The sequence below is a fragment of the Hippocampus bargibanti genome, linkage group LG15, assembly GCF_051943395.1.
Source record: "Hippocampus bargibanti isolate YZ-2025 linkage group LG15, ASM5194339v1, whole genome shotgun sequence".
NCBI classification, from domain to species: domain Eukaryota; kingdom Metazoa; phylum Chordata; class Actinopteri; order Syngnathiformes; family Syngnathidae; genus Hippocampus; species Hippocampus bargibanti.
The window spans coordinates 2,956,346-2,972,393 of NC_142748.1; the positions used below are offsets into that span (position 1 = coordinate 2,956,346).

At 40.5% G+C, this 16,048-nt stretch overlaps 1 protein-coding gene across 2 annotated transcripts in view; it reads left to right on the forward strand.

Annotated features, from left to right (window-relative positions):
- The window catches only part of dnah9 (dynein, axonemal, heavy chain 9), a 163,534-nt gene that overhangs the window by 88,627 nt on the left and 58,859 nt on the right, over window positions 1-16,048 (forward strand). For both annotated transcript variants that reach the window (XM_089015298.1, XM_089015297.1), the window contains 4 exons: window positions 277-419; window positions 4,298-4,459; window positions 4,529-4,762; window positions 15,674-15,754. In XM_089015298.1, coding sequence (XP_088871424.1) covers window positions 277-419; window positions 4,298-4,459; window positions 4,529-4,762; window positions 15,674-15,754 — 620 coding nt within the window. The remainder of the gene's footprint in view (window positions 1-276; window positions 420-4,297; window positions 4,460-4,528; window positions 4,763-15,673; window positions 15,755-16,048) is intronic.

The window sequence follows — 16,048 nt, forward strand, 5'->3', positions numbered from 1 at the left end:
TTGTTTTGTTTTAAAGAGATAATTGAGCAAACAACAAACAGATGCTGTCACTAGAGTGCAGACCTCTCCCAAGGTTAAGCGGATAACAAAAGAAGAAGAAAATCTCGGTGCTTGTATCATTCCTCAGAAACACTTCTGATAACTAACTAGCCTACAGAGAACAAATCGCCGGGGATCAAAACAATTGCGATTTGGGATCAGATTTAATAAACAAGTGGAACTATAATGCGCAAGACTTTCGGGTCAAAAATATGCATCCTTTTTTCGTTATTCAAGGTGAGATTCCCGAGCTGTTTGCAGACGATGAGGTGGAAAACATCATTGGCAGCGTGAGGCCCGAGGTACGAGGCTCCGGATTGATGGATACAAGAGAAAACTGCTGGAAGTTCTTCATCGACCGGGTTCGCAGACAGCTCAAGGTGAACGAATCAGATACTCCGACACGTACTGTACAAAGAACTCCGTGTTCCGTTACTGCGCATTTCACAACTAATGATCCAGAAAAAGTTGTTCTTTAGTGGCTCTCCTCCCAGAGGGAGAAGAAGATTGGTGTGCCGAAAAGTTTATGCCGTTAATTTATCTCTCAAAACCCGGACCTCTGTTTGATCTCTGGCTTTTCTCAATATTGCTTCGAGTATGCCGCCTCTCACCTTGCCTACCTCATTTACGATGGTGGAATTTTCTTAGATAGGTACAGGTCTGAGCTTTGAAATGAAGCTCTCATCAGACAATTTCCCCTTAATGATCTTTCGGAATGCTTTCATAGGTGGCGGTCTTTGTCATAAATCATCGGTATGACCGGGAAAAAAAAGATGCTGTTTTGCAGGGGTAGGTGATTTCACAAACGTTTAACTACTTTATTCCCTCTAGAGGATTCAGGGGGATGGCGGGGGGGTGTTTATCCTGTCAGTATTACCATGCAGCCCCATCACCATCCATATCCACCTCCCTGTCACGCTCCCAGCCCTGTACACTCCCGAGGTAGAAGAGTGAATAAATGAGGAAAGCAATCTCGCTTGTCAGGATCATGCGTGTAAAGGGTGGATCTGTAAGCATGTGAAATGATCATTTTGAAGACATAGGCGGAAGAGTCTCATTTGCTGTGAGCAAGAAGACATGATCGCAGTGAGTTTTACATGGCAAAAAAATGAAATACAGTAAAGTGTCGTTATATCGATATTCTCGGGAGTCGGAAAAAATATCGATATAACCGGACTATTGATATATCCGATGTTGCGGCATGTAAATTTTCTCCTTGCGTTCATAGAAATAGTATCGTAATAAGCAGTACTATCGATATAAGGAGACTTTACTGTATGTATATGAGTAGTGTATATCCTGCGTAGTCAAGCACTTCCTAAGGCTGCGAAAAAAGCATGGCCTGCCACAGGAGGTGCTGTGACATCTCTACATGGTGGTCATCGAATCAATCCTGTGTTCTTCCATCACGGTTTGGGTCGGGCCGCCACAAAAATGGACAAAATCTGACTTCAACGGACAGTTAGATCGACAGAAAAAGAATCATTGGCACCGACCTACCCACTCTCGAGGACTTTCACACTGCAAGAAACGAAACAAGGGCGCGGAAAATCCTACTGGACCCTCCGCACCTTGGCCATCACCTTTTCCAGCTACTCCCCTCAGGCAGATGCTACTAATCCTTGCGGACTAAATCCATCAGACATTTAAAAAACATATTCCTCCAAGCCATTAACTCTCTAAACTAACCCAAATTTAACTGTATAGTCTCTCAACATTTTTTATGATGATACTAGTGCAGCGTGATCTACCAGTGACAAATTCCTTGTATGTTCTACATGGTTGGCGAATAAAGAGGATTCTGATTCTGAAGTATATCAATCCATCCATTTTCCGTACCGCTTATTCCTCATTAGGGTCGCGGGGGGTGCTGGAGCCTATCTCAGCTGTCTTCGGGCACGAGGCGGGGGACACCCTGAATTGGTTGCCAGCCAATCGCAGGGCACACAAAGACGAACGACAGTCACACTCACACCTAGGGACAATTTGGAGTTGTCAATCTGCCTGCCATGCATGTTTTTGGAGTGTGGGAGGAAACCGGAGGAATTCTGTAGTATACAGTAAAGTCTCGTTATATCGATATTCAAGGGAGTCCGAAAAAATATCGATATAACCGGGACTATCGATATATCCGACCCTGTTTGCATGTAATTTTCTCCGTGCTGCATAGAAATAGTATCGATATAACCGGGACTATCGATATATCCGATATCGATATAACGAGACTTCACTGTATATATACTGTATATGCATATGGCCATTTCACAGTGCAGAGGCCGTGAGTATAAGACGAGGTCCGGCCTCCCTGCGTGGAGTTTCCATGTTCTCCCTGGGCCCGCGTGAGTTTTCTCTGGGTCCTCCAGTTTCCTCCCACAGTCCAAAAAAACACTCAATCGTCCCTCGGTGTGATAGGCTACAGAACCCAATGACGATAAAGCGGTCTGGGAAATGGATGGAGGGATGGATTTTCTGCACTATAAAGCGCTTTAGATTGGAAGGCAATCATGCAATGAATGACCTAGTTTCAAAATGTTTTCATATTAATAGAGGCTATAATCGTGGCTGTGGTTGCGGTTACCATCCGATACATGGAGATCCGCTAAAGGGAATACAATACAGTGAAATTGATTACGGTTTATTTATATTGAGCTTTTACAACTAGTGCAGATGTAACAATCCAGAGAAAGTTTGCTTGGCTCCTTCTTCTTTTGTTTCGTCAGTAATTAACTCCAATTTTGGTATTAGCTTTGTTTCTTTGACTGTGCGTGTGACTGAGTTCATAAAATGCATCTGGAAGAACCAATTCAGAATCAGAATTATCTTTATAGGCCAAGTGTGTAGAACATACAAGGAATTTGTCTTCGGTAGAACATGCTTTTATGATGATACTCGTATCATCATAATGACAAATAATAATAATAATAATAATAATAATACATTTTATTTCTAAGTGCCTTTCAAATCTTTCAAGGACACTTTTCAGTCACGGGATAAGAACTTTCTTTTTTTGTGCGGGTGAGCAGCCATAAGCGCCAGCGTTCACTCTACCTGGAAACCTGGAAGTAACATGAAAGGAACAAGAAAGGAAAGAAAGAAGTAGAAAAACAAAATAAGTAACACTCATAAAGGCATGGATTGGTGGCTCCTGCCTGAGGGAGTAGCTGGAAAAGGTGGTGTGCAGGGTGCAAAGGGTCCAGTAGGATTTTTGGTTACAATTGGTTTTGTGCAGATAATACAGTCAGTAGATAAATAAATAAATGTATCAAGATGAAAGTATGTTTCTAATAATTGCAATTTGTCACTTCCAGATTGAAGGGCATCGCCGTGTCAAACCAATGCTTCAGATAATGGCACATTTTGTTTTCAGTCATCTGAGTTGATGATGTTTGGAGGGTCCTTTGAGTTTGCCTTCTGTATGTTTGTTGCTTCGGCGCGATGGAGCATCTGGTTGGGCCTCGCAACAAGCCAGCTGTTAGTCTCCAATCAGTCCAACGTTGCCCGGAGCTCAACACAATCTTTTAATTTGCATGCCTGCCAGAGGGTGGGTTTGCTTAATGATGTAGCTTCCAATAATTTATTCTCTGTTTCCCATTTTTCATGCTGATTGTAGGGAGTGCTAATCATCAGAGGATCCGACCTCATATCACGTCTGTTTGTGTTTGTGTGTGTGTGCGTGTGTGTTTGTATGACTACTCTTGTGAGGACCACTAACATTTTATACCGTACGTAAAGAGGACATTTTTACACACTTTTTACTCACTGTGTGTGTTTATCTGTGTGTGGTTAATGAGAGGAAAAAGTTCATACCACAAAATATAAAACGATATTTCAACAAAATTCCATACAGGGGTGAGTACTTTGAATGTACTCATTCAGAAACCTCACTCCTGCTGTTATTTCAGTTTCAAGTCCACTTTTTATGTCTTTGTTTTTAAAGAAGTTGAAGTGGAAAATGGGGTTAAAGAGCTTACTTTAACATATATATACACATATATACACACAAGTATTAAAGTGTTCAAATGTAACACTAGATCTTCTCTAAACTTATCAGCAACGGTGGTCCTCACTCCTTATCTGGAGTTATCCGGACCTCACAAAACCATTGAAACAGGAATGTGTGTGTGCGTGTGTGTGCGTGTGTGTGTGTGTGTGTGTGTGTGTGTGTGTGTGTGTGTGTGTGTGTGTGTGTGTGTGTGTGTGTGTGTGTGTGTGTGTGTGTGTGTGTGTGTGTGCGCGCGCGTGTGTGTGTGGTTTGTAGGTGGCTCTGTGTTTCTCCCCAGTTGGCAGTAAACTGAGAATTCGAAGCAGGAAGTTCCCCGCTGTGGTCAACTGTACAGCTATTGACTGGTTTCACGAATGGCCACGGGAGGCGTTGGAGTCGGTCAGCCTCAGCTTCCTTCAGGAAGTGGACAATATTGAAGTAAGAACTGCTCCTCTTCTCAATCTCAGTCGGTTGCATTTCTAAAGGACCGTTGCTTTATATCTGCAGTCCCAAGTGAAGGAGTCTGTCAGTAAATTCATGGCGTACATCCACACCAGTGTCAATCAGACCTCCAAAGAGTACCTGGCCAATGAACGGCGTTACAACTACACCACGCCGAAATCTTTCCTGGAGCAGATCAAACTGTATCGAAGTCTGTTGGGCCAGAAGAGTAAAGACCTAAGGAGCAAAATGGAGCGCTTGGAGAACGGCCTGCAAAGGCTCAACAGCACCTCAGCTCAGGTATTTTTTTATTTCTTTTAACCTCCCATGCTCATTAACATTCTTCTCTTTCTTTCGTTCACCTTGTGGTAGAGTCACAAGACTCTGTGTATGTTATCGGGATGAACCATCTGGTCAAGCTTTAAGCTGACGAGGGGATCTTTTAGCGATAGTGCCGGTACATAAGGCGTAGTTCAAAACAATGGCAGCGCCAGAATAGAAGCTGTCATTGCAGCAATTTTATCAATACAGGAGCACTTTATTAAAATGTCATTCTTTTGGAATGTTAGCTTGCTATTATTTTATATTGTGGTCAGATAACTTTTTTTTAAACATCGTCACATATTCTTCCATATTCCACCTGAGAAGATGGAATCAATGCGCCTCTTTTATACTCTTGGCATCAACCGTGCGGATGTCGCTATGGCAATGCTGCACACAATTTGTCACTGTACTCGTGCGCCACCCGCATACATTGTTTTGATAATGTGCAGCTGGTGCAAGATCCCTGTTGTTTCTATTATTATTATTATTATTATTATTATTAGTCACTGATTGTGTGCCCACAGCATGTAATCACTACCGCCTCGGTGACGGTGTGGATATGAGAGTGAATGGTCGCCTTGATATGTGACCTGGTATTGACTGGCGACCGGTTCAGGGTGTGTGGTTTGTGTTCTATGTGAAGTCAGCTTGGATAGGCTTAAGCACCTCCCTGTGACATTGTAGGGGTAAGCGTTGTTGAAAATAGATGGATGGATCGACATTAACTCATTCACAAATTGATTTTTGATTGCTGGACCCTATTCCAGCTGTCTTCGGAGACCCTGAACTGGTTGCCAACCAATTGCAGGGCACGCAAAGCAACCACCGGTGCTCATAATCACACCTCGGAACAATTTGTGTGAGTGTTCCATTAACCTGCCATCCATGGTTTTGGAATGTGTGAGGAAAGCAGAGTACCCAGAGAAAACCCACGGAGGCACAGGGAGAACATGCAAACACCACGCGGGAAGGCCGCAGCCCCTCCGCACTCTGAGGTTGACATGATAAATAGTCAATCACCAGAACATGATTATGATTACTTTATTTTTTGATTTTAATATTCATTTTATGATTAGATTTATTGTTATTATCATATTGTAAACTCTAAAAAAACTCACCAAACTGCACACCAGTTGGGCTTGATTTTTTTTCTGAATATGGATTGGATCAGCCTTTATTAGTCTCGCTGTGGAGACATTTACATTTCACAGCAGCAAAGTTATGAAAGGGAGAGGAAAGGAAAGGAAGAAGTAGAAAAACAAATACAGGCGCTGGTGTAAAGGTAGCCACTCATCAAATTGATGCTTTAAATTTGAATTATTGCAAAATGTCTGCACTGTCTCTGCATGCAGTCATGTTGTTGTATTAAATTATATGGCAATACGTGGCAATAAAATGTCTAACGCAAATGAATAAATAAATATATATGCATAAAAATAAAGATAGATAAATAAATAAATAAAAAAAAATACAGAAACAGTTCGAGCAGTGGAGAAAATAATTTTAATCAGCAAAAAGCTATTGGCCTCTATGGTTCACACATTCATACACACACGCATATTAATAATCCCAATCAGAAATAATGGGCAGAAAAACACATCACATCACAACACCCGTGTAGGAACGATAGAATTACTTGCCTGAAATCAGATGGTTCTACAAAAAAAAAAAATAATAATAAATAAGTACAGTACATAAAAATAAAAAATACACACTCATGGAAACAAATATCCAGTACAGACAAATTGGTGTCACTGTATGTAACGTTGAATATGCCTTGCAGTTTTCACCACACACACACACACACACACACACACACACACACACATACTAGCTAATGGAGAAGTCTTCTAATTAGAGAGCAGACTCTTTGCAGTCGCAAGTTACCATTAATGCACACTGTGCCCGTTGATGCATCCATCCCACCATAAGCGCCCTTACTTAACATTCTGTGCAGGAGGTTGTGCAGCTCACCAGGGGCTGCTGTGGCCGTGATAAACAAGGGCCACCCGGGTTAAAAACAACACTAAAAGACTGTTGCACATGCTGTGTTAGTGCGTGATTCATCCATTTCCCCTAGAGGACGTTAGATTTGTGTTCCCCTGTGTTTGTTAGGAGGTTGTTTGTTAGCCTCTGTAAATTTAGGGGTTGTTTATTTATTTATTTTGTTATTCTTTTTAATGGTGAATGCGCTCATTCTCTACATTCTCATACAATACAATACATAGTGATTTATATAGCGCTTTAACAACAGCTGAAGCTGTCACAAAGCATTTAACATGGACGACTATCTTATACAGGAAATAAAGCAGTCACAAAGATAGTAGAATTAAGATAAAGAACGCTACTTGTACAATCGAGGCAGAGGCCGGTTGTACTAATTGTACAGGTTACAATTGCAATAATGGTACTACACTTCTAAATATATATGAGTAATAGAAATATTTTCCGTGTGTGTCAATAAATAAATAATGAATTGGAAAAATTAACACTTTCGTGGACCTTTTAACCCGATAACATGATAAGCTGTCAACTGTGGTAACCGTTGTCCCTGAAAAGGTAAACTTTAAATTAAAAAAAGATGAATAATATAAAGAATGAGTTCCTGTTGTAAATGTGGGTGTGAACATAAAATCGGCACAGATAGAAAATCATCATTGTGAGTGAGGAAATTTAGAAGAATTATTTGTTTTTGTAAATTTGAATCATTTTAGATGGTGGGTAAAATAAATATAGTTTCCAGTGTATGTTGTACCGAAGTATAAGGTGCACCCCCAATAAATGGTGTATTTTCAAAATTTCATTTGCCTTAACATTTCCCTTGCACCTTCAATGAATGAAAAAACGTTTTCAAAATATAATATATAAATACACAAAAGGCCTGTTGTGGATCAATATTAGTTCACCTATCAGGCGCACCTGCGTATAAGGCACAGGGTCATCTTTTGAAGAAAATCAAGGCTTTTGGGTGCACCTTATACACCGGAAAATACGGTAATCTTAAAATGTTCAGAATTGGAATTTAATAGGAAATACAATGAATGTTTTCGGAAATATTCCCCTTAAGACTTACAGTAAAGTCTCATTATATCGATATCGGTTATATCGATAGTACCGCTTATTACGATACTATTTCTATGCACGCAAGGAGAAAATTACATGCGCGCAGGGTCGGATATATCGATAGTCCCGGTTATATCGATATTTTTCGGACTCCCGAGACTATCGATATAAGGAGACTTTACTGTATTTCCTGTGTTAACAGCCAAATACATTAAACCATGCATCCTCATTACTCTTGGAGCAAATCCCAATAGACTTCCCAGGCTAGGTGAACCCTGAACTTGCTCCTCAATGTGGGACATTCATCTTCATTGAGTAATTAGGTTTTGGCAGAAACAGAGGACTGATTGACGGCAGTTCAATACACTGACAAGAATTAGTCCAGATATGTTGACCATAGCCCGTAAAGTTGAATAATTGCAAAGTGGGCCTTGCAAGGCAATGACATTCCAAGGTGAGGCAAAAGGTTAATCTATGCGAAGAGAAAAAAAACAACCTCAATGTAATTGATTGTCTGGCCAAATTTGGATCATCACACTCAAAAGTCTGAACGAGTGGATCAACATGTGTTGACTGTGATGTCATCATTTTGTTGCATCGATGACATCATTTATCAAATGCGCAAAATAATACACCCTGGCAAACACAACCATGGTAACTCTGGGTTTGCTCTCTTGCGGTATAGTTTGGGTAGGCTTTGCATGTTCTCCTCATGCCTGCGTGGGTTTTCTCTGGGTACTCCGGTTTGCTCCTACATTCCAATAAATGACATGGAAAGTTAATGGAACACTTTAAAATTGTAGCTAGGGGCGAGTGTGAGTGCTGTTTGTCTAAATGTGCATTGTGATTGGCAGGCTAGCGATTCAGGGTGTCCTCTGCCTACTTCTCAAGGATAAGTGGTTCACATAATGGATGGATGAATGGTTAAAACTCCCATATCATTTTATTGGAAATAATAATCAATTTCATTTCTAAGCGCCTTTCAAAACTCTCAAGGTCACTTTACAGTCACAGGATCGGTTTTTCTGCGGGTGAGAAGCGGCAGCCACACGCGCCAGCGTTCACTCAACCCGGAAGTAACTAAGTAAAAAATAATAAATAGCCAGCTACATAGCTAGCTAGCTAGCTAGACAGATAGCCAATAGATAAAAAAATATATAGGACTGCATAAGACAACACAAAGACACATACAGTCATTCAATCTTCAGCACTTTCTGCACCCTCTTTGTTGTCTGAAGCAGTTCTAGATGAAAGATGAGAGAATTCGGCTAGTTTGGCGCGGGTGACGCCTCCAATGCAAACCCAAGACCCAGAAAAGGACTTTGGTGCCTTTCCGGGACCAAGAAAGGCCAATCGGACTGCGCCGCTTGGCTGGAGTTCTATCTATTTGCTATCTATTAACTAGCTACCTAACTGGCTATCTATTTGCTACCAATTTGCTATTAGCACATGTAGCTGGCTATTTAGATAGCTATATGGCTATCTAGTTAGTGTCTATTTATGTAAAACAAAGAACTAGCTACAAACTAGCGATGGATGTTATTTTTTTTCATATCTTTTAAATGATTATCACATCAGTAGAAAAGAAACAAAGATATTTGTGAGGCATTAAAAATGATCCATGAGAATAAAAAACAGCAAAATAAAACAGGACAGTTTTGGCAGCAACATTTTGGAGCCTGGGGCTGCGACTTTTTGTAAACAAACAAAAAGAGCATTTAAAAAAAAGCATTGTGTTTCCTATTCCCATCTAACATGTCTTTCAAAACAAGAAATGTGAGAATGTCACATTGGAAACAACAGCGGTGCAAGATGTGGCCGTGTGCATGTGCGCAAACGAGCCTGCATGCTGCTGTGCTCGACAATGCATCTCCAGCGAACATTCATTATTGATTCAGCTGAGACACATTCCTCCCATAACTGCATTTCTCAACCCAAATATTCTCCGCTTAGACCGACACGATAGAAGTCAAACCGCTAGTGTGAATAGTTCTACCCTGGCATGTGTATTCCAGCGTTTTCAGCCGCAACTCTGTGATAATGAATGGTTTTGACAACCGTGTCGCCTGTAGGGTGAAACGTTTCAATGACGTGAAGAAACAAAACTGCTCTTTTTACTATGCTGCTCATGTCTTACCGTTTCATTCAATGCAAAGGGAAATAAGAGGCAAACAAGGTAACCAGGCAGAAAAAATACAAATAAAATTACAAATAAATAAATACACATAAATAAGGAAAGAAAAGGAAGATAAATACATAAAAATAAAGACAGGACCTGCTGTAAAGGCGGACATTCTCACGGCGGCATATTTAAGTCATAGAAAACAAAAATAAAGCAAAATAACTAAATAATATGACAACAGAAAGACACCGTCATTCAATATATACAATCTTCGTTGTATGAAGCAGTTCTAGATGAAAAAAGAAAGGATCAAAGTGTCCTTTTCACCAGTGGATCAGGGTCGTAATGGTGAAATATGCACATCTGCTACAAGCTAAATGTTAAAAGCAAAAACAAAGTTGTAGCATCCATTGATCACATCTCCTGTCCCATGTAAATCCGCTTCAATTCCAAGCCGCGACAGTTCCACATACGCATCCACGCTCTGCGCTAACACTCCTTTCTTATCATCGCGGGCTCCTCAAGCCATGCATCCATTTAGTCGCTGACTGTCCAACAGCACCAACCTTTTCGCCGACCAAAGCGGCGCTGCGAAAATGCGGCCCATTACAGGCGAAAAAAAAAAAAAAAACAATCGCTTCAGCGATGACAGCCAAATGGCACTGATATTCCTCCCAATCAAAAACGGTGCTGGCATATCTGTGCTGCCGAAGAGGCACAACCACTCAGCACCGTCTCCTCTTTGATGAATGCCGTGGCCAAAAATCCTGAAAAAAAATAATGTATATCTGGGAGATTCGTAATCAAGAAGTAAAATCGATAAAAAGTTTTCTTCAACCGTCACCTGTACTTCTTTGAAGGTTTCTCATCCGAAAAGCTTCGTCAGCGAACTAAAGTTGCGCTGGTAAATCTGGCCCTCTATACTTCCCTCATGGACGGAGGTGCTGGTGCCAGACCTCTGCACTGAGGTTGGCAGAGCAATGGACTACTCCATGTAGCTAATCTGATTACTTCTTTTGTTCTGTCTGATTATCTCTCATGTTCTATGCCTGGCTCTGATTGCCCTATTAGCCATGGTATCACCTCATCAGAGGAGCAAAATATTATTTCAAGTCAAATAAATACAGTAAAGTCTTGTTATATCGATATCGGATCGCACGCATGGAGAAAATTACATGCAAACAGGGTCGGATATATCGATAGTCCCGGTTATATCGATATTTTTTCGGACTCCCTTGAATATCGATATAACGAGACTTTACTGTACCATAGAATAAGCATACATGCAACATAGCTAATACATGCAAATTTGGGGGATTTGTCAACTTTTCTGATAAACTATATTGAAAATGGGGCTGCCCTTTCTGTCATGAGCGACATTTTGTGACTTTTATCATCAAAAGCTCCTGTCTGTTGTTTTTCTACTTCTTTCTTTCCTTTCATCTTCCTTTCATTGATTTTCTGCTGTGAAATGTAAATGTCTCCACTGCGAGACTAAAAAAGGTCAATCCAATACAAACATTGATTTTGATAATATGGAAATGACCTCTGTATAAATCATAATTTCTCATAGTACAGTAAAGTCTCGTTATATCGATATTCAAGGGAGTCCGAAAAAATATCGATATACCCGGGACTATCGATATATCCGACCCTGTTTGCATGTAATTTTCTCCGTGCGTGCATAGAAATAGTATCGATATAACGAGACTTTACTGTATTTTATGGCTTAAAACTACTAGACGTTTCCTCCATGCAAGCTACTTATAAAACGGACAAATGATCGACCTATTTTTATCGATTTTTTTTTTTATTAATCTTGGAATTGTTTATAGTTTTTTCTTTCCTCGCCACAAGTAAAAAAACTGTGTGCAATCTTTTAGTACCCTTGACAAAACCCCAAATTTCCATCCCTTTCACACCTTCACGAGTTTTAATTGTTTGCGCGGCCCAAGGACGTGATTCAACGTGACTCATAAACTTGATTGTGTTATAAGAAATTAGCAGTACATCAGCGTTTAATGTGCAACACCCCCATGCTAATTACCATCCATTTTGAAAAGGGCTGAAATTGGCAGATAAAATTGCCCGACCGATGAATCGGTCGTGCCCTAATAATCATCCCTTTAGCGCGATAACATCTTGAATCTGATCTGATTAGAAGAGTGCAGGTGTTGCTTACTAAGTGACCATTTAGTGTCGTTAGCGAAGAAATACCTGTAAGAAATGGAGAAAAATATGAGCTTCTCAAAGCACCCTCGTTCAATTGCACTATATACCAAAACGCAGCCTGCTTACATATATCGAATACCGACGTTCCATGTGGCAATTAGCTTCCTCCCGCTATCCTCACCGCCGATTCATCATATTGATAGCTCACTTGGCGCTTTTCTAATGTTTGACGAAATCCATTGCATTCACTGTCACAACCCGAAAAGGGGTTGTCTTGCCTGCGGCCTGATTTCCTGTTTTGTTTTGTTTTTTAATTAGCTCAGAGACAAGCATGAAAAACATATTTTTTTTATTTCCCTGGTGCGGTATTTTGACGGAGTCAGATGGTGATGCAAGGTCTATTTGTAGACATGTTATGAGGGCTTTGTAATACCCTTAATTTCTCTTTACGGCTGTCCTTGGTCTGAACACGGCCGTGTGTGATTGTGTGTGTGTGTACTGATAGCAGCTCTTATCGCAAATCATTCCGTTTTATTCCCGATATGCATGCCATTCATTTCTACCGTTCCCTTTATCTCCTTGGACAGAATAAGATTTGTCCTGGTGTAAGCTTAAAGGTCAAGCCAAATCCTGGAGGGCGCAAAATGTTATCCGCAAAGGGTGAAACCCCTTTGTAAGCCACATTTTTTTTTTAATGAAAATGCCAAATATTCTCTGTTGCTTTGAGAGATTTGGTCAGATATTTAGGTTTCTGTCTGGCTCACTCAAGACCAGAAATTAGGGTCCAATAATGGTGCAGAGAAAACAAAAAAGGGAAAAAAGACCACTCCATCACATATTAACTGGTTCAGTTTTGTGATAGCAACTACCTCTTGGGGTTCATGAATGTGTCTACATGTACTGAAGTTATGTAACAGTGCCATAAATTCCTTTATAGAGCTGGCTGGCTGTGTATTCGCTATCTATCCGGCTGGCTGGCTATCTATTAGCCATCTAAAGACTGATCCTGTGGCTGTGGGGTGACCTCGAGAGTTTTGAGGGGCGCTTAGAAATCAAATGGATTATTATTATTATTATTCAGCTAGCTAGCTAGCTATTAGATATCTATTAGCGAGATAGGTGGATGGCTAGCTATTAGCTACCTATTAGCTGGCTGGCTGGCTGGCTATCTGTTAGCTATGTTTCCAGCTAGCCCGCTATTAGCTAGTTAGCTGGCTGTCTATTGGCTATATCTTAGCTAGCTAGCTGGCTATCTATTAGCGATTGAATAGCTAGCTAGCTTTCGATCTATTTGAGTTATTCCGGGTTGACGCGTGTGACTGCCGCTGCTCACCCACAGAAAAACTGATCCAGTGACTTTAAAGTGACCTTGATAGGTTTGAAAGGCGGGTACAAATGAAATGTATTATAATTATTATTATTTATCACAAAGTAATGTAATATACAGTAAAGTCTCGTTATATCGATATTCAAGGGAGTCCGAAAAAATATCGATATAACCGGGACTATCGATATATCCGACCCTGTTTGCATGTAATTTTCTCCGTGCGTGCATAGAAATAGTATCGATATAACCGGGACTATTGATATATCCGATATCGATATAACGAGACTTTACTGTATTATATACATTGTAAAAATAACTGTAAATAGCAATACATTGGGGAAACGAAACAAAAGACATGATCAACATCGCAGGGACAATGCTAGTAGGCCTCAATCTGCAGTACAGCTGGACGTAAAAGCAAACAACCACTCATTTGATGACAGTGAGGTTACAATATTAGCTAGAGAAAAGACATGGTGTGAAAGGGGAGTAAAAAAAACACGTTTTTGTAAAACACAAAAACAGTTCACTAAATCGTGATGGTGGTTCATGTTTGAACTTAGACCGTGCTTACAACAGACTTCTTAAGACGATACCACTTAGGCTTAGTCATGCTAATGAGGTAAACCAGTGCCAGCATAGTACTACAAAGGTAATCAGAGTGGAGAGGTAATCAGATTGGCTAATGAGTTAAATCCATAGCCTGGGATAGAAGTATAAAAGTAATCAGGGTGGAGAGGTAATCAGAGTAGCTAATGAGGTAAAATCAGAGCCAGGGATAGAACAATAGAAGTAATCGGATTGGCTTCAGGGAGTGCTCTACTGCTCCCCCAAATTTAGGGCAGGGGTACGGCATGGCCACCTCTATCGTTTAGGGATATAGGGCCAGAGTTACCAGCGCAACTTTAGTTAACTGACGAAGCTCTTCGGATAAGGAGCGAAACATCCAACACTTTCATATAAGTACAGATGACGGCTGAAGAAACCTTTTCCTCAGTGTCATTGATTGTCAATTTATTTCGGGCCATGAGACCCATTCACATTTTGAACCGGGAAATAGTTCCCTGAATGTTCTGATTCTTGTCTACATGTCAGTTTTTCACTGAGTTGAGTCATGTTGACCGGAATTGTGTTGTATTTACCTGCATGTAGAATTACCGAAAAACGTTTTGGAACAGTAAGCACATCAAAATGTTCATTATTTTAGGGCTATGACAATTTGGTTGCAATAAGCATAGTGTAATTGTTTCTAAACTTGGTGGTTGCAGGGTATCACACACAAAAGCGCAATTGGTTGTGCTGGGTGGCCTTTACCCATATCACATGCACTACTACCGTATTCGAGTATAACGCGCACCCCTAATTTTCAATTAAGAAATTGGTATAAAATGTTTCACTTTGGAACTGGTGATTGTGCAAAACAGCAATGACTCACGTTTTAGTGTGGGCAAGGCGAGGAACGGAAATGAAGCGTAGCTAAAGAAATGGTAATCAACAATTTAAAAAAAAGGAATGTGCGTGATCCTGGTCTTTATGAGAATCGAAACCGAATCTTAACAACAGCGACTATGGAGTATAGCCATGGAAATGCTGCCCTCTCCTTGAACGGAAAAAAGCATTAAATATAGATGAGATTTTTTTCCCAGTTGAGTTCTTTTTGAGGTTGAACATTTTGCGCGTTATAATCGAATAAATACGGTAATGCCATCATCCACAAGGGGGCGGGGGGGCCTGCACTTTATGTTGGCTTGTCTGACTGGCTGAATTTACATGCCGATGAATTTACATGAGCAATTCTCAGTATTTATCCATTCTGACTAATGAAAGCTATTTTAAATTAAATAAATCTTAAAACTGCATCATTTATTGTGTGCGGGCAGCATGCGATTGGTTCCCACTCAGTGATACAGTGAATGTGGTTGTGTAAAGTAATTCGTCTCAAAATGGGTGGACTTAAAATGGGTGGAGTCTACCCGAAGTCATCTGATATATGCTGTGGCGGCGAACAGTTAGCTTGCCCTTGAATAATTGTCTTTACCATTATGCGTTTAAGTATAATTTCACGATTAACTTTTGCTGTTCCGTACCCCTTGTGATATCGCCGGCTACTTACTTATCCACAGCTAGCCACTTTTTAAAAATCATCCGATCTCCACCCGGTAACCTTTTTTTTTTTCCTTTCCGCGTTTCATCATCTTGACAGGTTGATGACCTCAAGGCCAAACTCGCAGCCCAAGAAGTTGAGCTCAAGCAGAAGAACGAAGATGCCGATAAGCTGATCCAGGCAAGAATATTTGTGTTTGCACTCCTTAAGCACACCAGCTAAACCTCACAGATAAATGTTCCCCATTATCTAAGCATTCTGTTCTATATACAGTCAAACCTCGGTTTTCGAACGTCTCGGTTCTCATCCCATTCGGGTTTCAACCAAAAATGTCATACAGTAAAGTCTCGTTATATCGATATTCAAGGGAGTCCGAAAAAATATTGATATAACCGGGACTATCGATATATCCGACCCTGTTTGCATGTAATTTTCTCTGTGCGTGCATAGAAATAGTATCGATATAACCGGGAC